The 26,187-nt window shown below is 44.5% G+C and overlaps 1 protein-coding gene across 4 annotated transcripts in view; it reads right to left on the bottom strand.

Moving 5' to 3' along the window:
• The window catches only part of MTMR11 (myotubularin related protein 11), a 149,411-nt gene that overhangs the window by 9,386 nt on the left and 113,838 nt on the right, over window positions 1-26,187 (bottom strand). For all 4 annotated transcript variants that reach the window (XM_030186967.1, XM_030186971.1, XM_030186969.1 and 1 more), the window contains 12 exons: window positions 24,556-24,625; window positions 24,180-24,322; window positions 23,970-24,048; window positions 23,312-23,459; window positions 22,855-22,942; window positions 21,802-21,890; window positions 20,808-20,932; window positions 20,067-20,139; window positions 16,165-16,235; window positions 15,851-16,023; window positions 4,838-5,008; window positions 311-556 (listed from right to left, as the gene is read on the bottom strand). In XM_030186967.1, coding sequence (XP_030042827.1) covers window positions 311-556; window positions 4,838-5,008; window positions 15,851-16,023; window positions 16,165-16,235; window positions 20,067-20,139; window positions 20,808-20,932; window positions 21,802-21,890; window positions 22,855-22,942; window positions 23,312-23,459; window positions 23,970-24,048; window positions 24,180-24,322; window positions 24,556-24,625 — 1,476 coding nt within the window. The remainder of the gene's footprint in view (window positions 1-310; window positions 557-4,837; window positions 5,009-15,850; window positions 16,024-16,164; window positions 16,236-20,066; window positions 20,140-20,807; window positions 20,933-21,801; window positions 21,891-22,854; window positions 22,943-23,311; window positions 23,460-23,969; window positions 24,049-24,179; window positions 24,323-24,555; window positions 24,626-26,187) is intronic.

The following is a 26,187-nucleotide window of genomic DNA, read 5'->3' as shown; positions in this document are numbered from 1 at the left end:
TATTATGAATCCATTTCAGAATCCTGTATCATGGCCCTTGAATCAAAGGATCAGGTGTTCCCCCCCCCCCCCCCCCCCACTTAATGAGGACCACCGGAATACACTGTTTCTGTAGCTTCTCCAGCTGACCCATGGTGCAGAAGGCTGTACCTGGGAATTGAATCATGGACCTTTCCATGTGGTAGTGTGAGCTACTGGACCAAGCCTGCCTGCCTGTCTTTAGTGAACTATGGTTCAACCTTCTGTCCGTGCAGTAAGTATTCATATGCACTGAACCTTTCATTCACCAGCAATTGCTGGCTTCCCTTACCTTGTCTGTGGTGTGAAGAATGGTGTAGTTGTTTAGCACTGCATGGTTGCTGCAGCTGACATATACTGGGTTCTTGAACTGTGCTTGTTGTTGGTGGCTGTAGTGCAATGACCATTCCCAGATGCTGGGAGGGTAGGTACTCTCTTCCTGTATTGCTGTAGGGTACATCCCTTTGAGCAGGTGCTGTTCAGTAATGAAATCACGCCAGCCGTTGACTGGGGTATAGGTCTGGCTGAGTGACTTATGCTAAAGACAAACAGAAGAGCATTAGATATTTGGGCAGACTCCTTGGGTTAATCCTGCATGTATGGAATGTTGTCCCTCCCTCCTGTGTTTGAAATAAATGTAGTTTGTCCTTTTTATAATATCATAAATGTCATGCCCTGCTGGCAGTCTTCAAAGGAAAATTATAAGGGTATTCAGTCTGTTGCTTTTCTCTAAGCAGGTTCTGCTATACCTGAGGCAGATGGATATCAAATCTGATTTTACAGAGCAATGTTATAATTATTATTCTCCAATGCGGAACGCTTTTATAGCGTAGTATATCTTTGAGCACAGGATAATGCCCCTGCCGCGCATGTGTGAGTGTCTTCCCGCCTGCTTAGAGAGCACAGGACCACCAGTCTCTCTTCATCTGCTGATCGCAGCTTCTCACAGTGTCTGGTGCGTCAGATTTTTTTGAGGTTTTTTGTGCCTTCCCTACAGTCATTTTTATCCTGTTTTTTTTTTTTTCTTCCCTTTTTTTCTACTTTCTCTTTAAAGTTTTAGTTCATTTTTCCCTCCGTTTAAAGTTTTCTTATTTTTTCTCATGCTCACGAGGCACTCTTAGGCCTGAGCTTTGGTTGGGATTTTTCCCTCCATTTTTCTTGGTGATTTGCCCCTTTTTATGTCACCATTGAGTCGTTTGATTTGGCCATGTCTGTTTTTCTTTCCTGGTGGCTTCAAGCGCTGTGCTCAGTGCAACCAGACCATCTCTGGGATTGACACTCATTCCTGGTGTCTCCAGTGTGAACTGTGTTCTTTGCTTGCATATGCAAAAAAGAACTTGGCTATCCAGAGAGACTTGGAAAGAGAAAATTTTTGGAGCCAGGTCCGGATTGTCGATGTCTGCATCGACATCATCATTGGCGCAAGCTCCAGCATTGGGTGCATTGGTTCCCATGTCTGACACTGGGAGTGGGCATGCATCGAGCAGTCTGCACCTGCCTTGGAGCCATCCGTTGTGCAGGATCTGTCAATATCTGACCCAACACCGAGGAGGCGTGAGAATTTGACATTGTCTTTGTCAGCACTGAGGGATGTTGAGGTTCAGCACTGGGTAAAACCCTAAAAACACAAGCATCTTTCCCCTTCAGTGCATGGTGCTGGGAGTACTGGGGCACTGAGAGGTCCGATACCCGAGAAGCATCGGCACTGGGAGGAACGCTCCCCCTCCATCGAGGAGGTGCCGATACAGGGGTCTCCATGTAGCCAGGACCAGGGAGCGTATCTGGACCATGCTCCAGCAGCATGCATTGGTATCAGGGGTGCTTGTGCTAGCCACGCCTTTATCTGCTGACTCACATGGCCCTCTGCTTATGGTGAAGTTACACATACCAGTGCTGTGTGTGGTATTGGTGTCCACAGCCTCCCATGCGGGTACCCCCTCAACGTCGATGGAGGAAGCTTTGCCGGAGTTGAGGGTGGAACCTGCATCTCAACGCCATTCCAGGTAAGAACCAAGTTCCTCATAGTCAAGGCAGGTGGTCACAGCCCTCCCTTGAAGAGCTCTTTGCTGACACTGATATGGAGCACTCATGGGCGTCTGAAGATTCAAGGTACTTATTGGAGAAGGAATCCTATGGCATTCCTTCAGACCCCTCCCCACCAGAGGAGAGGTGAAATTCTCCACCTGAGAGCTGCTCCTTCCTATTCATTTGGAGATGGAGGACAAGCCCAGCTGAGATGTTCGAGGTTGGGGCTACGACTCTTCTCCTAGAGAGGCTGTTATTGTCCTGCTTCACAAGATCGTGCATGATGTTCAGGTGAAGAACTGGGAGTACCCTCCGTCTGTCCATCCCTGTCCTCTCCCCCCCCCCCAAAAAAAAAAAAAAAAAAAATTATTTCATGTATCAGATCTAGAGTTCCCCTGGATTTAATAAGTCACAGTTGCTTCATCATTCCCTGGTTGTGGAATCTGTGCTTAAATGAGCCAGAAGTTCCAGAGACTTTGGTTCGGAACCTCCAGGCAGAGAATCTCGAACTCTGGACTCCTTTGGGCAAGAGATGTATCGGGCCTCAATGCCCATCTCCCGTATACAGTCATACCAGCTCTATACGAGCCTCTACTTGTGGACCCTGGTGTGCAATATGACTGATTTGGTGGATTCTCTCTCACCAGAGCAGGCCAAATCTCTTCACCAGCTAGCTAAACAGAAGGTGTGTTGTAAATTCCTAGTCAGGGACACTTATGATGATGATACTTTTGATGTGGCATCCATAATCTTTTGGAGAGAAGGTGGAGGAGGTCATGGACCTCATAAAAAAAGCACACTGATACCATCAATACCGCTCCCGCTAGATGCCTTCTGCACCCTTCTCATTCAGGAGGTTTTCGGGCAAATCGAAGAGGGATCCCTACTACTCACAGAGTCATAGGTACATTCCTTCTTTTGCCCTTCTCAGCACACTTGGCTCCAACACGCTCATTCTTGTCGACAATGTGCACCTAAGGCCCACCCAACGCACCAGTCAAAACAACAAGTTTTTGACTAGATCCAGCAGACCATAGCCACCATAACAGTGACTGTTCTGAACAACCTACCAGTAAGAGGGAGATTGTTTTTTCCAAGAAAGGTAGCTGATTGTAACCTCCAACTGGTGGGTTCTTTAATTAGTCTTTCTCGGTTATGCCCTGCATTGGCGTCAAAAACCACAAAATTGCCCTCAAAGACCACCAGATTGCCCTCTGAGAGCATCTTGCTTCAGCTTTCACCATAAGGACATACTTGCAGAGGAACTCTCCAGCCTTCCAAAGGCCAATGTGGTTGAGCCCGTTCCACCAGGGGAAGAAGGGAAGGAATTCTATTCCCAGGTACTTCCTTGTCCCAAAGAAGAAGGGGGATGCTTCCCTTCCTAGACCTAAGGGCCCTGAACAAATTCCTAGTCAGAAGTTCAGGATGTTTTCCTTGGGCACACTTCTTCCAATGATTCAGGCTCAAGATTGGCTATGCTGTCTGAACTTGAAGGATGCCTACATGCATATCCTGATATTTCCAGGCCACAGGAAGTATCTCAGATTTCAGGTGGGAATACATTACATTCAGTACCACGTGTTGCCATTTGATCTTGCAACAGCACCTAGGGTTTTTCACGAAATGTCTAGCAGTAGTTGCAGCATCACCACACAAACTGGGAGTCCATGTGTTTCCGTACCTGAATGACTGACTGGCTGTGAAGAGCACGTTGAAGAATGGTTCTCAAGAGTCCATGTGGAGAACTGTTCAGGTGCTAGAGCAACTAGGGTTCATTTTAAACTATCCAGAGTCCTATGCTCCTGTTTCTGCAATTGGAATTCATTGGAATTCTGCTAGACACGCAGCAGGCATAAACTTTTCTCCCTGTGTCAAGGGCTGATGCTCTTGTCGCACTTGCCACTCGAGTTCGAGCCAGCTAGCAGGCCACAACTCAGCAGGTGTTGAGGTTGCTAGGCCATATGGTCTGGACTGTGCATATCACTCCCTTCGCATGTCTCCACATGAGAACTGCCCAGGGAACTCTAGCTTCTCTGTTGTGTCAAGCCTACAGGAACCTAGCGGATGTCACCTGGATAACACAAGAGTTGGTTCGTTCCCTCCTCCGGTGGAGAATTTGATCCAATTTGACCATGGGATTTCCATTCCAAATTCCTCAGCCCCAGAAGGTGCTGACGACAGATGCGTCACATCTGGGGTGGGAAACTTACTTAGATGGGTTTCACACTCAAGGTGCTCGGTCTGCTGAGGAGACAGATTAACCTGCTGTAGCTAAGGGCAGTCTGGAACACTCTAAAGGCTTTCAGAGATTGGCTGTTCAACCAAATTGTACTCCTTCAAACTGACAATCAGGTTGCAATGTATTACACCAGCAAGCATGTGTGTGGGGGGTACTGGATAGTGCCCTCTCTGTCAGGAGGCCATCTGGGTGTGGCAGTAGGCTGTCCACAGAACAGGATTGTTATCAGAGCTATGTACCTGGTGGGCAAATCCAACAAACTGCAACTGCAGGAAAGCACTAATGCATGTGCGACAGCGGTTCTGTTGCATGCTCTTAAAGATATGCTGTGCTATAAAAGCATTCCACATCAAGCTCACATATGAGAATTGCTGGCCTGCTGGCCTTGGAGAATACCTGCTAAAGGTAAGTATCTGTGTTCTACTCAATTACACAAACTCTTAGTTTAGTGCTTTAACCACTGGCCTGTGCCTTCTGCCAAGCATGAAATGGCGCTCTGTAATGCTGGACTCTCAGGGCTTTTATGTTTTGGCAAAGAGGATGCTCATGGCTCACCTGGTTCCTTCGGCCTTGTTCCCACTGGTTGTTGAACAGGAAAGTGCAAAAAAATGGGACATAGGTGCTGTCATGCAGAGCAATCAGGTAGGCTTCTGTGAACTCGAAGGCTGTGGGGAACTGTTGGAGCAGCTGCCACATACAGTCCAGAAAGAGCAGAAACACTGGTGACTGTAAAATATTAGGAAACAAAATTCTGACTCTGCAGAAGATGAATCAAAACATGTACTGTTCAGGTAGAACAAATAGCAGGCAAACATGCACAAGATTCTAATAAATGAAAGAGAAGGAAAAACACTTCGGAACCTAACCCCAGCTGTCTTCCAAACAATGCAACCAGGGATTTGATAACTTCATCAGCATATTAAACCTTCTCCAAAATCATAGTGCTCTGTGCAATGCAAATTCTCAAAAGGAACTTTACAATAAGGAGATTTATCTGCAAGAATATGGGTTCCAGTCCAACCACCCAAGGAATTTAATGGGTGTGTCTATCATTAGCATGCCTACAGCGCGGCTTAGTAAACACGGTCTTATATATCCTTGTCTTTTAGTTTACACTGGACAGACCTCTCGTTCATTTAAAACTCCTTTAATGGAACATAAGAGTTGCTTGAAATGTAATTAATTGCGAGCTCAGTTAGTGCAACATTGTTTGTAATTGATTGAAATCATGATTTCTTCACTCAGCTTAATTAAACTCTGGAATTTATTGCCAGAGAATGTAGTAAAAGCAGTTATCTTAGTGGAGTTTAAAAAACGTTTGGATGCCTTCCTAAAGGATAGTCCATATACCATTATTAAAATGGACTTGGGGAAAATCCACTTCTTATTTCTAGGATAAGCAGCATAAAATGTATTGTACTGTTTTGGGATCTTGCCAGGTACTTGTGACCTGGATTGGCCATGGTTGGAAACAGGATGTGGGCTTGATGGACCTTTGGACTGTCCTAGTATGGCAATACTTATGTACTTATGTCTGCTTCTACCCCTGATTCATTAGCTTCCTGTTTTATCTCCATCTGCTCACAACACCAAATCAAGAAGAGGGTACTGTCCAGCTAACGGATATTAGTGGATTGTTTTACACTTTATCAGAATTTAATTGACTATTGTAGGAAATAAACCCTTGAATGTACGAACAATTAGCAAGAGGCACGCCTATCTAAAATCAGTGAAATATGATTCATTGTATTTTGTTCATCATGATTTTATGCCTGTACCTTTTGGTTATGTTAATATCAGATTGGTGGGGAAACAGATTATTACTGTTGCATGAACTGATTTCTTTCCCAGGATTTAGGTTTTATGTTTTTAACTGAAACCTGGTTGTCGGACGAAGAAAGCCCTCTTATTCCTCACTTCTGTCTGCTAGGTTATTCTCCTTGTGTGGGCAAGAAAGGTGGGGGTTTAGCCATTGTGTAGAAGAGTTTTTTAAAGTCTAACTTTGTGAAATCCACTGTACTATCTGAATTAGAATTTAATATGTAGACTTCAGTATGAATTGGTCTCCCCCTCTAACTCTTGGACTATTACTTATTTTTTGCACTCCTGGCTCATGGACAAAAGTTATATTATTGGAGGTGATTGCTAACAATATATTAACATAGTTGATGATGGCAGATAAAGACCTGTATGGTCCATCCAGTCTGCCCAACAAGATAAACTCATTACATATGATATGTGATATAAGTACATAAGTAATGCCACACTGGGAAAAGACCAAGGGTCCATCGAGCCCAGCATCCTGTCCACGACAGTGGCCAATCCAGGCCAAGGGCACCTGGCAAGCTTCCCAAATGTACAAACATTCTATACATGTTATTCCTGGAATTGTGGATTTTTCCCAAGTCCATTTAGTAGTGGTTTATGAACTTGTCCTTTAGGAAACCGTCTAACCCCTTTTTAAACTCTGCTAAGCTAATCGCCTTCACCACGTTCTCTGGCAACGAATTCCAGAGTTTAATTATGTGTTGGGTGAAGAAACCTTTTCTCCGATTTGTTTTAAATTTACTACACTGTAGTTTCATCGCTTCACATGCACCTGTTCCACTCCACTCATTATTTTATATACCTCTATCCTGTCTCCCCTCAGTCGTCTCCTCTCCAAGCTGAAAAGCCGTAGCCTCCTTAGTCTTTCTTCATATGTATACCTGATCTTGATTTGTCCTTGCCATTTTCAGTTCATAGACTATAGAAGTCTGCTTGGCACTGTGGAAGAATAGCCTAGTGGTTAGTGCAGCGGACTTTGATCCTGGGGAACTGGGTTCAATTCCCACTGCAGCTCCTTGTGACTGTGGGCAAGTCACTTAACCCTCCATTGCCCCAGGTACAAAATAAGTACCTGTATATATGTAAACTGCTTTGAATATAGTTGCAAACTACCACAGAAAGGCGGTATATCAAGTCCCATTTCCCTTTCCCTTTCCCCCTTGTTCTAAAATGGCTGAAGTTGTCATCAGAGCCCCTGAAATGCTCTTCTCCAGTCCCTCCTATTCAGCCACGGCCAGGGCACAGACCATAGAAATCTGCCCAGCACTGCCTTTGTTTCCCAATCACTGGTTTTACTACCTAATCTCCGCTAAGCTTCTTTGGATCCATTACTTCTAACTAGGATTACTTTGTGTTTATCCTGCACGTTTTTGAATTCCGTTACTGTCTGCATGTCCATCACCTCCTGCAGGAGGGCATTCCAGATATCTACTACCCTCTTGGTGAAAAAATTACCTCCTGATATTGTTCCTGAGTCATCCCCCTTTCAACCTTAATTCATGTCCTTTAGTTCTACCACCTTCCCATCTCTGGAAAATGTTTACGGATTAATACCTTTCAAATATTTGGACGTCTATATCATATCACCCCGGTTTCTCCTTTCCTCCATGGTATACATGGTCTGGACAGCTTCCTAAAGGAAAAGTCCATAGACCATTATTAAATTGACTTGGGGAAGATCCACTGCTATTTCTGGGATAAGCAGCATAAAATGTGTTGAACTTTTTCAGGATCTTGCCAGGTATTTGTGACCTGCCTGGATTGGCCACTGTTAGAAACAGGATGCTGGGCTTTGATGGCAGCCTCTAAAACTAAACACAATATCCTGGGTGATTTTAAATTTACATTTGAAGGACGATTCTGATCCTAATGTTATAAATTTTAAAGCTTTTTATAAAGTTCCTGGGAATTCTTTTCTGATAATGGTCCCTACTCATGAAAAAGGGCATACCCTAGATGTTTTAGGTATTTACCCTTCTTATTTAGTTGATTCTATAGTTTGGAGAGCTGTTCCTTGTTCTGAACACTTCCAGCTGGAAGCTATTTAACATATCTATCTGGGTAAGTTTGTCAGTGTCGATCTAGAATGATTGTGTCTAGAGCCAAAATTAATAGAGATGCTTTCTGGTCAGAAATGTCTCGGACCATTAGCTCAATCCTTTGGAGTCTTTTCTAATGAAGTCTCACTGGGACTCTTTATCCACATTAGTCCTGGATGGATTAGTTTCACTGAAGACTAGGAATTATTTTAAGAATGTTTCTTGATTTGCTTCTAACTTACTGGTTCTGAAAAGTGGCTGTTGCCACGTAGAGAGGGCATGGAGGAAAAGCAAATATCTTATTGATAAACTGACTTGGAAATACTACTACTACTACTTAACATTTCTAGAGCGCTACTAGGGTTACGCAGCGCTGTACAGTTTAACAAAGAAGGACAGTCCCTGCTCAAAGGAGCTTACAATCTAAAAGGACGAAATGTCAAGTTGGGGCAGTCTAGATTTCCTGAATAGAGGTATGGTGGTTAGGTGCTGAAGGCGACATTGAAGAGGTGGGCTTTGAGCAAGGATTTGAAGATGGGCAGGGAGGGGGCTTGGCGAATGGGCTCAGGGAGTTTATTCCAAGCATGGGGTGAGGTGAGGCAGAAATGGCGGAGCCTGGAGTTGGCGGTGGTGGAGAAGGGTACTGAAAGGAGGGATTTGTCTTGAGATCGGAGGTTACGGGTAGGAACCTAGGGGGAGATGAGGGTAGAGAGGTAGGGATGGGCTGCAGATCGAGTGCATTTGTAGGTTAGTAGGAGAAACTTGAACTGTATGCGGTACCTAATCGGAAGCCAGTGCAGTGACTTGAGGAGAGGGGTGATATGAGTATATCGGTCCAGGTGGAAGATAAGATGTGCAGCAGAGTTCTGAACGGGGATAGATGGCTAAGTGGGAGGCCAGTGAGGAGTAGATTGCAGTAGTCAAGGCGAGAGGTAATGAGAGAGTGGATGAGAGTTTGGGTGGTGTGCTCAGAGATGAAAGGACGAATTTTGCTAATGTTATAGAGGAAGAAGAGACAGGTCTTGGCTATCTGTTGGATATGCGCAGAGAAGGAGAGGGAGGAGTCGAAGATGACTCTGAAGTTGCGGGCAGATGAGATGAGACGGGGAGGATGAGGGTGTTATCGACTGAGATAGAGAGTGGAGGGAGAGGAGAAGTGGGTTTGGGTGGGAAGACAATAAGCTCGGTCTTGGCCATGTTCAGTTTCAGGTGGCGGTTGGACATCCAGGCAGCAATGTCGGATAAGCAGGCCGATACCTTGGCCTGGGTTTCCGCAGTGATATCTGGTGTGGAGAGATAAAGCTGGGTGTCGTTGGCATAAAGATGATATTGGAAACCGTGAGATGAGATCAGGGAGCCCAGGGAAGAGGTGTAGATTGAAAAAAGAAGGGGACCAAGGACAGATCCCTGAGGAACTCCAACAGAGAGCGGGATGGGGGTGGAGGAAGAACCATGTGAGAGAGATAAGAGGAGAACCAGGAGAGGACAGAGCCTTGGAACCCAAATGAGGACAGTGTGGCAAGAAGTAAATTGTGATTGACAGTGTCAAAAGCGGCGGATAGGTCAAGGAGGATGAGGATGGAGTAGTGGCCTTTTGATTTGGCAAGGAACAGTTCATTGCAGACTTTAGATAGTGCCGTTTCTGTCGAGTGTAGGGGGTGAAAGCCGGATTGAAGCGGATCGAGGATGGCATGAGAGGAGAGAAAATCAAGCTACAGCTATTTTTAAATACTAGGAAGTTTATTTACTTTAATTAGAAGTCTTGATGTCTTCCTTCGTTGAGCCTTTAAATCAATCTTTGCATTCTCCGAGGACAAGCAGGCTGCTTGCTCTCACTGACGGGTTACGTCCATGGCAGCCCCCTCTGGTGTCTACCTCCAACATAGACACAGCTCCCAGGGTTGCAGAGTCTCTGTGCCCTGGGCAACGCATCCGATCACCAGACTGTGAGTAAAGTGCCTATTATATTTCAAGATATTGAGACTTTTCCAACTGACAAGGCTTGAAAGGCCTGACAGTAAAAACCAAAGTAAAAACTGAATAATTGCTAGTGAACTGAAGACACCTTCAGCAGGACGGGCGTGCCTGAGAAGGAGCTTTTTGCCCTGCATTTGATCAACCGGAGAAGGCAGGCTTGTGAGGAGAGCAGATTGGGGCAACACGGTCTTAATAGTAACCACAGGAAATATATACCATAATGAATACCCTCAAACTACTCCTAATAATCTACTCCCTAACACTGATCCACTTAATACTAACCACCCCACTTGCAGAAAACAACATCATACCCATACTACACAATCATCATAGATTGATCAAATACACCACACCTCACCAAACTGTTAACAACCTAAATAAAGGAAGAACACTCACATGCGAACAACCACAACAGAAGGGAAAGAAGGGCCCAAACAAACTCACCTCAACAAAGAAACGACAACTAACAAAAGTCCACTTAACACCAAATACAGAAGACCCATTCCAAACAATCCAAGTGGGCTACGTCAACACCAGATCCACTGTAAATAAAACAGCAATACTAACAGACTGGATCATGTCAGAAAACCTTGACCTACTGTTCCTCACTGAAATTTGGATCCATGACCAAAAGGACCCTATAATCCTAGACCTGTGCCCTCCAGGATACAAAATCACACGAGGCAGAGGCATAGCACTAATCTATCAGTCTCACTTTACCACCGAAACCACTGCCGAGTCCATAACACCTCAACTTGAAATTGCCTCAATCAGAATCCACAACAAAACCCTACACGATCATGTGAATTGTGTCTTGTTTTACAGACCTCCAGGTAATTGGAATGAAGGCCAGACCAACTTCATGGACTTCATTTCAAACACATGTGTAACCAACTCCAATACACTAGTACTAGGAGACATCAACCTTCACTTAGAAGACCCGAACTCTATCAATGCACGAGAATGTAAGGAATTTCTCCGTTTATGCGATCTCAAATGGCCACAAATGCAAGCAACCCATGTCAAAGGACACACACTTGATCTCATCTCACACAAACTCTCAACAGACCAGAACCTAACAATAACAAATATGAAATGGACAGAGACACCCTGGACCGATCACTACAAACTAAACTTATCCCTACATTGGTTGGAAGAAGGGTATACAACGGATACTAGAACACACATCCTACAGCACAAGAGGTCAAGTAGACACGAAAACATTCTGGCAATTAATATACAATAACGAATGGGCAGCACAAACTCCATATACTACCTCATAGAATGGGACAAAAGATGCAAAAACATACTAGGTGAAATTGCGCCCTTACGAACAAGAACCCCACGCAAGCATAACTCGACACCATGGTTCAACGATGAACTGAAAAAGTTAAAAACACAAACCAGGAAACTCGAATGAGCATGGAATAAAAAGATGACCATACACTCAACACATGGAAACAAATACAAAGAAAATGCAAATACGCAATAAGCAGGCCAAAAGAGCATACTATAAAACCAAAATAGGGACAGATTACAAAGACATGAAGAAATTATACCAACTTGTGAACAAACTCCTAGACACCAACTTGGTCACTACCACGAATACAGACATCCCATCTGCAGATAAGCTTGCAAAGTACTTTAATGAAAAAATAGTAAACCTACGCAACACGCTACCTCAGAACAACACTGACATTGAAAACTGTGGAGAAGTAGCCTAGTGGTTAGTGCAGTGAACTTTGATCCTGGGGAACTGAGTTCGATTCCCACTGCAGCTCCTTGTGACTCTGGGCAAGTCACTTAACCCTCCAATGCCCCTGGTACAAAATAAGTACCTGAATATATGTAAACCACTTTGAATATAGTTGCAAAAACCTCAGAAAGGCGGTATATCAAGTCCCATTTCCCTTTCCCCTTAATGAATTGAACCCAGCCATTGTAGAATACCCGGCAGATCGGACCTAGTTAAACTTTGCCCTCCTTACTGTCGAAACAGTTACCCAGGCGATTAGTAGGTTTTCCAACACTCACTGTAAACTAGATACCTGTCCCAGCTACCTAATGAAATCTGCCCCTGACCGCTTCATAGCAGACCTCACATCCCACCTAAATTACATGATTCAGCAAGCTCTCTTCCCTAAGGAAAATGGCAATATCTTACTCACCCCAATACCAAAAGACACCAAGAAAAAAAAACAAGCAACATCACTAACTACCGTCCAGTAGCATCTATCCCGTTGGTGGTCAAACTGATGGAAAGCATGGTAACCAAACAACTTACAGACTACATAAACAAATTCCCAATATTACACGAATCACAGTCAGGCTTTTGCCCCTCCACAGCACGGAAACAGTATTACTCACTCTTCTAGCCAAATTCAAGCAGGAAATAGCAACAGTCAAAAACATCCTTCTCCTCCAATTCGACATGTCTAGTGCATTCGACATGGTAAACCATAATAAATAAGATCCTATATAATAATTCTCACCTCCAACGTTCTAAAGTAGCTGCCTGTGTCCGTGGCACCTTCAGTGTTCCTGAGCTAGGCTCCGTAGCCATGCTGACATCACTCACTGCAGGACACCGCGCTCAATTACAAATGTCCTGGTGATGCCTCCATCCATGCCGCTACCCTCCCCCCTCCGAATCTGGCCCCGCTAATCCCCCTCCGTGCACGTCGCCCCCCCCCCCCCCCACTCCACATTCGAAGGCTGAAACCGACGGCTGCAAGGGGAGCCGAAGGAGAACAGCGGAGATCCTCTGCATGGATTACAACCATGCTTCTCGCTGCTGGTTCAGGCCCTGGGCTCTTCGGGAGACTGCAGGGAGAGACTGGATCTGACTGAGCCAGCAGCTGAGAAGAGGCATCCGGGAGGAGCAACCCGACGAAACACCAACCGATATGTGAGGGCTTGGCCAGGGAAAGACCGACGTCACACCACCATGCTGACTACGGAGGTTGCGGTAGGAGCAAACAGGGAAAAAGCCAGAACCCCGTAGACAGGATGTAGAAGTGGCCCAGCGCCGTGGAGCACATGTCGTGCTTCCGTCATGGCACCTAATCCCTACTCGAGCAGCACTCACACTGACAAACTCCGGACCTATTCCACTGCTGCTGCCTCCTCCAGCTGCTGATTGAGGAGTTTCTCTCTCCCACACACATTTTCTTTCTTTCTTTCTTTCTGACAAACACACATTCTCCTCCCCCCCCTTCCGAGTCTGGCCCCGCTGATCCCCCTCTGTGCATGTCGACCCACACCCCTGCAAAATCGCTACGTCCACCCCTACCCCTCTGCCACACACACATCAAACTTCCTTGCAATGCCTACACCCGTGCTGCTACCCTCCCCACCCCTGACTGGCCCCGCCGATCCCCCCCTCCTCGAAAATCATCTACCCCGCACTCCACCCTCTCTCTGACTCACAGACGCATTCTCTAACACACACACACTCTGAAGGTATCTCACACCCACAGTGAATCACTCTCTCTCTCTCACAGCCTCGCTGTGTCTCTCTGTCTATGACACACTCACAATCAATCAATCAATCGACATTCTGTCTTTCTCTCTCCCACACACTAAGTCGGCCCACACACACACTCTGTCACAGTCTATCTCTCACTCACACACACACACACACACACACACACACAGTCTCTCTCTTTCACACACTTACACACACACACACTCGCACATTCACTCTCTCTCTCTCACACACACACACACACACAGTCACTGTCAAACACACTGTGTCAAACATACACACTCAAAGGAAAACCTTGCTAGCGCCCGTTTCATTTCTTACAGAAACGGGCCTTTTTTACTAGTTACTAGATAAGTTTGGGATTGGTGGAAACTTACTTAACTGGATCAAGGGCTTCCTAACATATCAAGTAAAATCAAATTCAAACAGATCATTGCCGTGGAAAGCAGACTGTGGAGTACCGCAAGGATCACCGCTATCACCGATCCTATTCAACTTAATGATGACCCCACTTGCTAAGTCCTTATCCAACCATGGCCTTAACCCTTTCATATACGCAGACGATGTCACAATATACATTCATTACAAAACCAAACTGACAGAAATCACCAAAGAAATCAAGCTTGGCCTGAACATCATGGATTCATGGGCAAATGCATTTCAACTAAAACTCAATAAAGAAAAAACTAATTGTCTCATCCTCTCATCCCAACACAGCGCGGACATCCCCACAAGTATCAACACCCCAGATCACACCCTTCCTATCTCAGACAGCTTGAAAATCCTCGGCGTTACAATGGACCGTAACTTAACACTAGAGAGCCAAGTGGCATCCACAACAAAGAAAATGTTCCACTCAATGTGGAAACTCACGTGCGTGAAGCAATTCTTCCTGAGGGAAACATTTTGCAACCTGATACAATCAATGGTACTAAGCCACTTAGATTACTGCAATGGAATTTATGCGGGATATAAAGAACAAACCTTAAAGAAACTTCAGACCGCTCAAAACACAGCAGCTAGGCTTATATTTGGTAAATCGTGATTTGAAAGCGCAAAACCCCTCCGCGAAAAACTACACTGGCTCCCAATCAAAGAACGCATTGCCTTCAAAATCTGCACCCTGGTTCACAAAATCATCTACGGAGAAGCCCCGAGTTACATGACAGACTTGATCGACTTACCAATTAGAAATACATCTGAATCAACGATCTTATCTAAATCTGCACTACCCAAGCTGCAAAGTATTTAAATACAAAACAACTTACGCATCTAGTTTTTCCTACATAAGCACACAACTGTGGAACGCATTACCAAAAGCCTTGAATATGACGTATGACCACCTAAACGTCCGGAAATCATTAAAAACCAACCTGTTTAAAAAGGCATACCCTACCGGTCCAACTTAAATGCCTAATCTCTGCAGCACAACAAACTAAAGCATGTAATGGACATAACACAACTCTTCCTTTCTCCGATTCCCTAATGTGGCTTGATCTTACCACAACATCACACTGTATTTGTTCACACTGGAGCCTGCAAAGGCCTCTCTGGTACTATGTAAGCCACATTGAGCCTACAAATAGGTGAGAAAATGTGGGATACAAATGTAACAAATAAATAAAATAAATATTGCCTCAAGAAACATGGAATTGCTTTGTTCCAGCGCATACAGCAGGAACCCTCATTGCTTTGTTCCATACCTGTTTTATTGCATTAAAAAATGGGTTTCAGTTTAACAAGGGTATTATGCTACATACATGTAATTTTCTTTATTATACTTGGTTCGAAATGTGCTCCGCACTGAAGTGTGTAATATGTTTCCCCTTCTTATGAGAGAGTTGCATATCATCCAGATCTGTCTTAACAGGCTGATCTAGTCCTGGTTTTCAGCATTACATATGTAGAAATGCCCTCTTTTATTTTTAAATAATTACTACAGTACTATTCTTTTTAAGGAAATCAGAAATACAACTACTGCAATCCTGTGGGGGCAAGCCAGGACTTGTATATTCTCTATTTGAGTTGACATAGTTGAGATGCCAACTCTACAGAAACAGCATACCTGGAGTAGAAATGAAGGGGAGATTTTGATAAGGAAACCTGATGATGTTGCTGTAAGGACTGCTGGTCATCTGAGCCAGCAAGAGTGCCATCTGATGTAAGGAATGAGGGCATAAGCTAGTGTGTGGAGTATCTTACTAGGAATCAGGAGAGCTGAGGTTAATAGAAACTTACCTCCTCTTTGTCTGCTTCTTTCAAGAGGTTGATTCTCTGCTGAAATGGATGTCCTGCAGCAACCCACTCCTTCTGAACCAAGCTCTGGAAGCCAGAGAGAGTTCGTGAATGGGGGTCTAGCATCACCTGTACTAGGGATGCAACCAGACAATTCAAGTCTCGATCGTCTGATTCTGAAAGCCAGGGGAAAATGTAAAAAGAAAAAAAATCATCTCACCAGAAGGAAGGACAGAATGAGACTATGCTGAAAGACATTTCTCAGTGCAATGTGAAGATTGCCTGTAAGGAAAGGAATGGAATGAGGTGAAGTATACCCTGAAGGACCACAGATCGACACCTATCCACAAGGAGGGAAGACACTTCACTGGCCTTCTTTAGGCAGGACCTGTAGGAATGATAGAAGACTAGGTCAGAGCATCCACTTTGGGTGAAAAACAACCCCCCCTCCTGGCACATACTTTCAAAATAGTTTCTCTCTTCATCCCACTACACCGGTCCAGGCAGATGGTTTTGTCACCCACTCTCTATCTCAGTTGATAACACCCTCATCCTCCTCCCTCTCCTTCTCTGCGCATATCCAGCAGATAGCCAAGACCTGTCGCTTCTTCCTCTATAACATTAGCAAAATTCGCCCTTTCCTCTCCGAGCACACCACCCAAACTCTCATCCACTCTCTCATTACCTCTCGCCTTGACTACTGCAACCTACTCCTCACTGGCTTCCCACTTAGCCATCTATCCCTGTTCAGAACTCTGCTGCACGTCTTATCTTCCACCTGGACCGATATACTCATATCACCCCTCTCCTCAACTGCACTGGTTTCCGATTAGGTACCACATACAGTTCAAGCTTCTCCTACTAACCTACAAATGCACTCGATATGCAGCCCATCCCTACCTCTCTACCCTCATCTCCCCCTACGTTCCTACCCGTAACCTCCGATCTCAAGACAAATCCCTCCTTTCAGTACCCTTCTCCACCACCGCCAACTCCAGGCTTTGCCCTTTCTGCCACGCCTCACCCCATGCTTGGAATAAACTCCCTGAGCCCATTCGCCAAGCCCCCTCCCTGCCCATCTTCAAATCCTTGCTCAAAGCCCACCTCTTCAATGTCGTCTTCAGCACCTAACCACCATACCTCTATTCAGGAAATCTAGACTGCCCCAACTTGACATTTTGTCCTTTAGATTGTAAGCTCCATTGAGCAGGGACTGTCCTTATTTGTTAAACTGTACAGCGCTGCGTAACCCTAGTAGCGCTCTAGAAATGTTAAGTAGTAGTAGAAAACTAAATTTGTGATGCCATCACCATAAGAAGTGGTGCAGTCTTGGAATTTGCCAGAATTCTCTGCTTTCAACAGATGTTCGCAGTTTGAACTGCTGCAGCAGGATCCTTGTTGGCCCAGTTCCCTAGGATGCTGATCAATGTCAGTGGCCCAGATATTGAGCTCCCCCAGGCATGTTCATGGCTCTTAGGGATTAGTCTGCAGACCTTTGCCCTGATCCCAAATGATGATGATAACCATTCCTTGCCCCTGTGCTATCTTTTTGCAGTGAGAGTTACCCTTCTACTGCCCTGTCAATTCTTTTCACACTCTTCTGTACCTTTTGTGTCCTTCCATGATTAATTATATTTTAGTTTTTGTCTAGATTTGTATTAATTTCCCCATGTAATCCCACACCCTTCGTTTCCATCTTCACATTTCAACCCCTATAATTTTTGATTTGTAAACCCCTTCGAGGACAAGTGGGTCATATTAATTTCGCATATGGGTGATGTCATCCACAGGGCCTGGTGTGGAAATGCTGCCCAGTGTACTTTCCCTTTAAAAGTTTAGGGCAGCGCTCCTACCATGCATGCCTGGGTGCCTTTCCGCCCAAATCGTGAGCGCGGGACTAGCAGTTTTTCTTCATCCGAGGTGAAGAGAAGTTACATTTGTTAAGAGTTCTCTTTAGTGAGGCATTGTTTCTTTTTCAGGTGCCTTCCCTCGTGGGATTTTTTGGTCCTCTTGTTTCAGATTTTTCTTCTTTTACGAGGTTATTCCTTCTCATAAACTTTTTTATTACAGTTTTTCCCCCCAGTTTTAAGTTTTCTTTATTTTTCAACTCTGAGGCTTTCGTTGGCCTAAACACCATTGACATTTTTTTCAGGTGAATGTTCCCTTTTTTCCTTCACCATTGAGCCATTCGATTGTGCCATTTTCCCTTCCATGTCATTTAAGGTTCCCAGTGGTTTTAAACGCTGTGCCAGTGCAGTCGGACCATCTCAGGGGCTGACACCATTCCTGGTGTATCCAGTGTTTGGGGCCAGTCCATAACCATCTATTCTTTGTTTGCATATGCAGAAAAGAACTTAGAAGTCTAGAGAGGCTCAAAAAGAGACGAGTTTTGGAAACTGGTCCAAATTGTCGGCATCGAAAGCATCGGTCCCAATGGCTACCAGATCCATCTCTGACACTGGGAGTGGGCATGCATCAAGTGGGTCTCCACCTACCTTGATGCAGACTACTGTGCAGGACCTCTGGGACTGTTCAGTATCAGAGCTGACAACGAGGACTCGCGGTCATCCTAGTCGGCACCGAGGGGTGTCAGTGCTTGGCATTAGGCGAAGGCCAAGAAGCACAAGCATTACTCCCTCAACACACAGTGCCAGGAGCTTCTGGCCATCAAAGACTTTGATATCCAAGAAGCGTCGGTGCTGAGAGAAACACTCTATTGAAGAGGTGCCTTCACACCGGTCTCCAGGTAGCCAGGACCTAGTCTCCGCCATGGCACCAACTGCTCTGCAGGCTGTCTCCGAACTGGCGCCCCAGCATTTACCAATGTTGGCCTTCGATAAACAGACCTGGGCCATGCTCCAAGAGTACTTGGTGGAGTTTCTTCAGGCACAGAGTCAATTAGCTTCGGGGGCTGTTTGATCAGCTATGGCTCTATCTCTGCCTGCCTTGCAGGGCCCTTAGCAGGGTGATGATTTAGTCATCACTGCTCTCCTTTTGCCAGACATCATAGGTTAGATGTCCATCTTTGAGGATGGCACCTTCGAGAAAGTTGTTCTGGGGTGGAGGGGGTGGGGCTTTGTCTTTTGTTTGGGGTCCTGGAGCCTAGGTGTGTTCCACTGGTCTGGACTGATTTAGCAGGATGATAAGGAAAGTGAAATTTGTTCTTACCTGCTAATTTCTTTCATTTCTGCTTAGAGGGTGACTGAAACTAGGGTTTTTGGTTTTGACTGAAACCGAATCAGCAGCTGAAATTTGCCACTCAGTTTTGACCGAAACAGAAGCCCTTAATGAAAATAGTGCCCCCCCCCCCACTCTTCAGGGAGCGGGTCTAAGCGACTTCTGCCGCACCTTCCCCCCACCTCCGGCAGAAAGTGGGTCCTCCCATGCTCCCCCACCACCACCACAACCCCTACCGCCTTCCCACCACCCAAAGGCCCTTCGCGGGCCTACCTTTAAATGCCCTGGTGGTCTAGTGGCATTTTCCGGGCAGGAACGATTCCAAGTTGCTCCTTCTCCCACTGGTTTTTCAGTAAAAAAAAGCACTGGTATTTTTGGCCAAAACCAAAGCATGACCGAACACAGGTTTCGGGCTAGTTTCTGTGCCAAAACCAAAGTTTGGTCAGCCTCTATTCCTATTAAACTAGTCCAGGATCCATTCTGGAAGATTAAGGTTTTCAGGTTATTCTCAATTCTCGGAACCTGTATCTAATTATTGCTGTTCATCCTTGCAGAGGATTTTGGGAATAATTCTTAAACCTGTTGGAATTGGTTGATATTTAGAGTTCCCTTGAAGTGTTTTTTTAGCTTCTGCTGGGGCAATAGTATACTGGCAAGTTCCAGGGCTGTACCTCTTCTTATACTGGTGACGATATCATTAAAATCAGTGCTCTTTGCCTCTGTCAAATGGGTGCCAGTCACTGGTGTGGTTTAGCAGGAATCATAGAAAGGAAATTAGTGGGTAAGTACAAATTGCACTTTTCTTAATGCTCCTTCTTTCAGTTGGTGCAGATCTTTGACATCTACCAGAGGAAGCCTTCATGACTCAGACAGGATTGACACTTTTTCCCACAGGTTTACCAGAAAAATGTTTTAATTCATGTTTTTTTTTTTCTGTGGGATATCAGGAAATAATTACAAACCCCAAAAGGTTGTCCTCAACAGCAACACAGCACATTTAAACCTATTCTAAACACAAGCACCAGCCACTGACAACTTTTACCTCACGTAGTCCAACCAGCGTGTGCTCTCCAGTGTAGAAAACCACTTCTCATCAGAAACTGTTAGATAGATATCTGTATAATAAAACAAATCAAGTATAGAATTACCTCAGGCTTATTCATGCAGAAGGTTGGTGGAAGAGATGCTTTGTTCCTGGAAGAGCTGGTGCACTCATGAAGAGGATGACAGATGCTAGATTCATATTGAAAATATAGACTACATGAGGCTATATGGAAATCCTTTGATGTGTTTATGCCTAATAGGAATTTCCTTTATTGTCCATGCCAGACTAGTTCAGAGAAATACTGAGGAGCTGAAGGCAGCACCCTGTAAGGAGAATGGAGTCAGCTCTGAATTTTCTTTCCTCTGGCTCCATCTGCTGGTAGGGGAATATAACCCACTTGTCTGGACTAGTCTGACAGAACTCAAGAAAAGGAGTTAACAGGCTAGTTTAAATTGTTACCATATGGCAAAAGATTATACAGAAACAAGTCAAAGAGCTCCAGCTTTTACCAGCATGCAGTCTTCCAACTGAAGAACTCTTTCATATTAAGAACAGTCTATTGTAATAATGGAGGGAGCTGGAGCACGGAAATGTGTTTAGTATTAGTACAGAGAGTAAAATGGGTGAGAATAGAGGATTATTGGTATGGAATTTGCACAGCAAGCCCTAAATCTGTTTTTTTTTTTCATTTTTTTATATGTATGTTTCAAAATTCATTGTAAGGGTTGAACATAATACCATTAACACAGAGTGCTCGCAGTTTTAGGTAGGACAGTTGGAGATCCAGAAGGTTGGGCATGTTATCCATGGTGTCCACAATCACACACTGAGAGTGATTTGCAAGCATCATCACTTCTACTGTCCTAGGAGAGAAGGAAGCAGTGTCAGTATGTTGGACCTTCTGGGTTGCACCAGCAAAATCAGTCCTCTTCAATGCAAAGCCACTGAGTGGAAAGGGACATGTTTAGTCTTTAGGTTGTTGTTATCAAATGTAATACAACTCTTGTATATTAATGGGGTTGTCTTGTTCTGTGGTTTGAGATATCGCTTAATGACTGATATCAGCTTTGATCTGTACTTGCATCAGTATTTTTGGATGGTCCTCTTAATAGCAATATTTGCAGAAACCTCTGCTCCATGAGAAATTTCGGTCTGAAAGTTCTTGGCCCATGACACAGACCTTGGTTGCCCAAGATCTTGATAATCCTTTAGATACTGCAGTATAACTAAGCTGCAATGCCATTTGGTCAGGAGGTGCTCAAAATAGCAATGACATTTCGAGAGAAGTAGACAAGGTAGTCACTGGTAAAGTTTTAATGCTACTTTGAGTCAAGTGGCACCAAGGGTAGGGTAGAGGAAGCATACTGCCATGATACAAAAACCTGCCACATCTGAAAGTCGGAATGTAGAATACATGATAATGAGGATCAAATTCTGAGCAAAACTCCTGCCATGTTGGAGATGTGTCTATATAATTATATATGTTCGGTTCTATATAATTAAGGACATCCATCATTTTCCCCCAGATAAAGCAATCGGCAACATTTTTCACAAAACAGATTAAAATGGTGATGCTGAATTGCTTTGCCAGTTTCCTGCCTGCTATTACAAAGTTGTGGCATAGAGAAATGGCAAAGGGTGCCAAGGAGTTTGCTTGTTGTTTAGTAAAATTGTTGGCCTTATTCACAGTGACTCTCGTCCCATTTTCATACTGACCACACCAGCTGTGTACCTGACATCTTCTTTTTCTGGGTCTGTATCGGGCTGGAAACCAGCTACTCGAAGCAGATCACTGCCACAGGGATGGTGCCAGCACAACCTCTGGAAGGAATAAAGCACCCCTGCATGAGAAGCTTTCAACTGTGGATACAGCCCCCTCACAGTGCCCAAGCATAACCCTCTCCCCTGTCCTGGGCATAGCCCCTCAGAGTCCTAGCATATTATTCTTGAAGTGCTCATGTTGTACATAAGTACATAAGTATTGCCATACTTGGAAAGACCAAAGGTCCATCAAGCCCAGCATCCTGTTTCCAGCAGTGGCCAATCCAGGTCAGAAATACCTGGCAAGATGCCAAAAAAGTACAAAGCATTCTATACTGCTTATCCCAGAAATAGTGGATTTTTCCCAAGTCCATTTAATAATGGTCTATGGACTTTTCCTTTAGGAAGCTGTCCAAACCTTTTTAAAATTCCGCTAAGCTAACCACCTTTACCACATTCTTTGGCAACGAATTCCAGAGTTTAATTACATGTTGACTGAAGAAATCTTTTCTCAGATTCGTTTTAAATTTACTGCATTGTAGCTTCATCACATGCCCCCTAGTCCTAGTATTTTTGGAAAGCATAAACAGACGCTTCACATCTACCCATTCAACTCCACTCATTATTTTATAGACCTTTATCATATCTCCCCTCAGCCGCCTTTTCTCCAAGCTGAAGAGCCCTAGCCGCTTTAGCCTTTCCTCATAGGGAAGTCGTCCCATCCACTTTATCATTTTTGTCGCCCTTCTCTGTACTTTTTCAAATTCTACTATATCTTTTTTGAGATGCTGCGACCAGAATTGAACACAGTATTCAAGGTGCGGTCGCAACATGGAGCGATACAAAGGCATTATAACATCCTCATTTTTGTTTTCCATTCCTTTCCTAATAATACCTAATATTCTATTTGCTTTCTAACATTTCTTCTAGCACCTGGACATGATGTCGCCTTTTCTTTCAGGCACAGCCCTCTCTACTGCCTAAGCATAGCCTTTTCTTCATAGTTCCCAGACAGTACACTTACCGGAATCCGACCCTCGCTGAAATGTGCAAATGTTCTCTTCAGCTCTGTGTCTAGAAGCCTGCTTGGGACCGTGAGGTATTTAGGAAGGCTGAATGAGAAAATTCAAGGAATCACAAGAAGTTTATTGTAATAGCGTATTCCTAATTAGTGACAACAGGATATGTTGTTTCTGCATCATCCCATTTCCTGAGTGCCCAAGGATCTAAACTGGATCCCCCTGCAAGACTACCACTGATCCAGTGGACCAGTACTCTATTTTGTTTTAGTTAAAGGGAACGTTAAGCTCTTTTCCTGCCTTGCAGATGTTAGTGAGATAAAGTAAACTTGAACCCCTTGATTTATTTACTACTTTGGAGTAGCACTAAACTAAATGCTGGGACTTTCACACAGTCATACCAAATGTCCCCACTAACAATGGGCGTGGCCTTCTTCCAGGCCTGCTTTCAACCATCATTACCTGGTGGACATGTCAAATCTTTCGTTGATGGGGCTAACCCGCCAATTTGAGGCCCCAGTACGTCTCAGCTCACTTTCCCAGTCCAGGGAGGAGTTGAAAAATATTGTGGGAAACTCCTTCTGCATTTTGCCCCTGACCTGCCCATTCTCTGAAATTCCAAAATACATATATTAGTTCTAGCAGCCTTTCCTGGGTCATAGAAACAGGATTTTTTTTTAAAACTCTGATTGTAGAATGTCTTTCTCTAGTTACAATATTACTGTGTAGCACTAAATGTAATGTTTCTGCAATGGTTATATTGTTTCACTGTACTTTTTTTTTCTAGCCATATTACTACTGAAGTACTATATTCTCTCCTCTCTCTCTCTGCTGTTACATTCTTCATTGTAGCACTATATTTTCCTGTGACTCGTGCTCTATTTACATTGCTATAGCACTATATTTTGGAATTCCCTTTGGTTACATTATTGTTGCAATACTATGTTTTCTTCTATTCTAGTTCTATTCTGTAGTACTATATCTTCCTATGTCTCTCTGTAATTGTATCATATCATTACTGTAGCTTTTTCTAGTTGCATGGTTGATGTAGCACTGTATTTGACTGGTTTTCTCTCTCAGTTCAAATCTCCTTACACTCATAGTAAAACCAACCACTTACGCACATCTTGGAGAGCTGCATTCTCATAGTGTGCCATCCTGCCAAAGTCTTGGTGTGCTTGTACAATAGCCATTGTTATCTGGAAGACATGATTAACAAATGAAGCTGCCACAGTAATTCTGCCAAAAAAATAAAATAGCAAAAATGCTTGGAATATGTATGCAGCTTCTATAGTTGTAGCATGTAGTTGTTTGCTATGGTGTCTCTCACCCTTAACGCTTGCGGCTCCAACCCACTGTCATTAAAATGGAAGCGCATGATACGGAAATCCTTGCAATAGATCAGCAACCCCTCCGGAATAAATTTCAGGGTGGAATGAGCAGTCAAGACTTTGGGCTTTGCCACGCTGCTTACTGTAAACAGAAACCAAAAAGAAAATTCTAGGCAGGGGGACATGACTTGCTGGAAGAGGGTCTTCTAATAGAGAGAAAATCAGAGAAACACTACAGCAGAGTAGATTGTAGCTGTGGAGGGGAATCCAGGATTTCTAGAAGAAATGAACTATGGTGCACAGTCTAGGGAAATGTTCTTAAAAAAAAATCAAATCCATGGCTATTTTCACTGTCCACAAAGATCTACTACTTACCAGCAACTATTCTTTCAATGCAAGGCAGAGCAACGTCATTGTTAGTATTCAAGATTTGACACTGGTAATTCTGGGAAGAAAGAAAGAGATTCCTATCAGGAATAACACTCTTAAAAAAAATTGAAGGATTCTCCTCACTGGTTGAAGAAGAAAAGTGAAAGCCCATTGCCCCCACCTCACTCCTGAGAATATGATGACACTAATTTGGTGATTATATACAATGCAGAAAGAGAGAGAGAGATTTCAAAAGCACTATAAAGGTTTTTGGACAAAAAGGAGTTACAGGGATCACTTGGCCCTGTGTGCTCAATGTAGATTTTAAGTAGCTGAAATTTACTTGCACAGAAAAGGGGCATTCCTGCTATAGATATGACCAGGCAAGTGGGTTGTACTTCCCAACCAGTAGATGGAGGCAGAAAACAGTGACTTCAGTGTTGACATCACCAGTATAAGGATTGGTGCAATCCTGGAACTTGCCAATATTTCTCTGCCTCCAGCAAATGGTGCGCAGTGGACTGGTTGAATAGGATTTTTCTTGAGGCCTGGCTTCCTGGGGTGCAGGATGTGGTTGAGCCTGCTAGCCATGTATCAGTCTGTGGACCTTTGTCCTGATTGAGCACGATGAAGAGCATGGTTTTTGGCTTGGTGAGATCAGTCTGGCAGTGGTCCTCTGGGGCCACTGCTGGCTGGATGAATAATCCATGCCCCCCCCCCCCATCCCCTGGACTCTGAGCGGTGGGGTTCAAGTCCTGTTGGACCTGTGGCAGTGTGGTCCTGCGGGGACCACTGCTGAGGTGGTAAGTAATGGTCCTTAGGAGTCTTCTGGTTCTCCGAGAAGAAGCAGGCTGCTTGTTCTCAGATGTGGGTTGACGTCCGTGTCGGCCCAGGAATGGGGCGGCATTTTACAAGCAAAATATTTAAAAAGTTTTGCCAGAGTCTTGTGGCGTGCGTGCACGGACTGATTTCCTGCCCATCGCGTGAGCGCGTTCCCTCATCTGAAAGGATTGCTGTGCCAGTCTGCTTCGGTGTTGGGGATGTTTGTGCGTTCTGCACCGTCTGCTGCAGCGGCATCTGGCCCTTTGCCTGTGGTGAGGTCCCCGACCTTGGTGCTGCCTGCGGCATCGGAGTCGGCTGCCACCCAGGTCGACTCCCATTCGACGTCAGTGGAGGAAGCTTCACCAAAGCCCAGGCGGGCGTCGACTTCTCGGCACCGCAGTCAAGGACGTCGTTCCTCAGCATCGAGGCAGGCTCAGTTTCAGACTGCTTTGAGGGGATGTCTTGTCCGATACTGAAGCTTATTATTATTATTTGTTGCATTTGTATCCCACATTTTTCCACCAATTTGTAAGCTCAATATGGCTTACATAGTACCGGAGAGGTGTTTGGAGACTCCGGTGTAAACAAATACAAAGTGATGTGGTAAGATAAAGTTCATGTGGCACAGCCACATTAGGGAATCATACAACGGAAGAGTTGTGTTATGTCCATTACGTACTTTAGTTTTGTTGTGTTGAACAGATCAGTCATTTATGTTGGATTGGTAGGGTATGCCTTTTTAAACAGGTTAGCTTTTAGTTTTTTTCCGGAGGTTTAGGTGGTCGTACGTAGTTTTCAAGGTAATGCGTTTCACAG

The sequence above is a fragment of the Microcaecilia unicolor genome, chromosome 14 (genome assembly GCF_901765095.1).
Source record: "Microcaecilia unicolor chromosome 14, aMicUni1.1, whole genome shotgun sequence".
Classification (NCBI taxonomy): Eukaryota; Metazoa; Chordata; class Amphibia; order Gymnophiona; family Siphonopidae; genus Microcaecilia; species Microcaecilia unicolor.
This window is presented reverse-complemented; position numbering and strand designations above follow the sequence as displayed.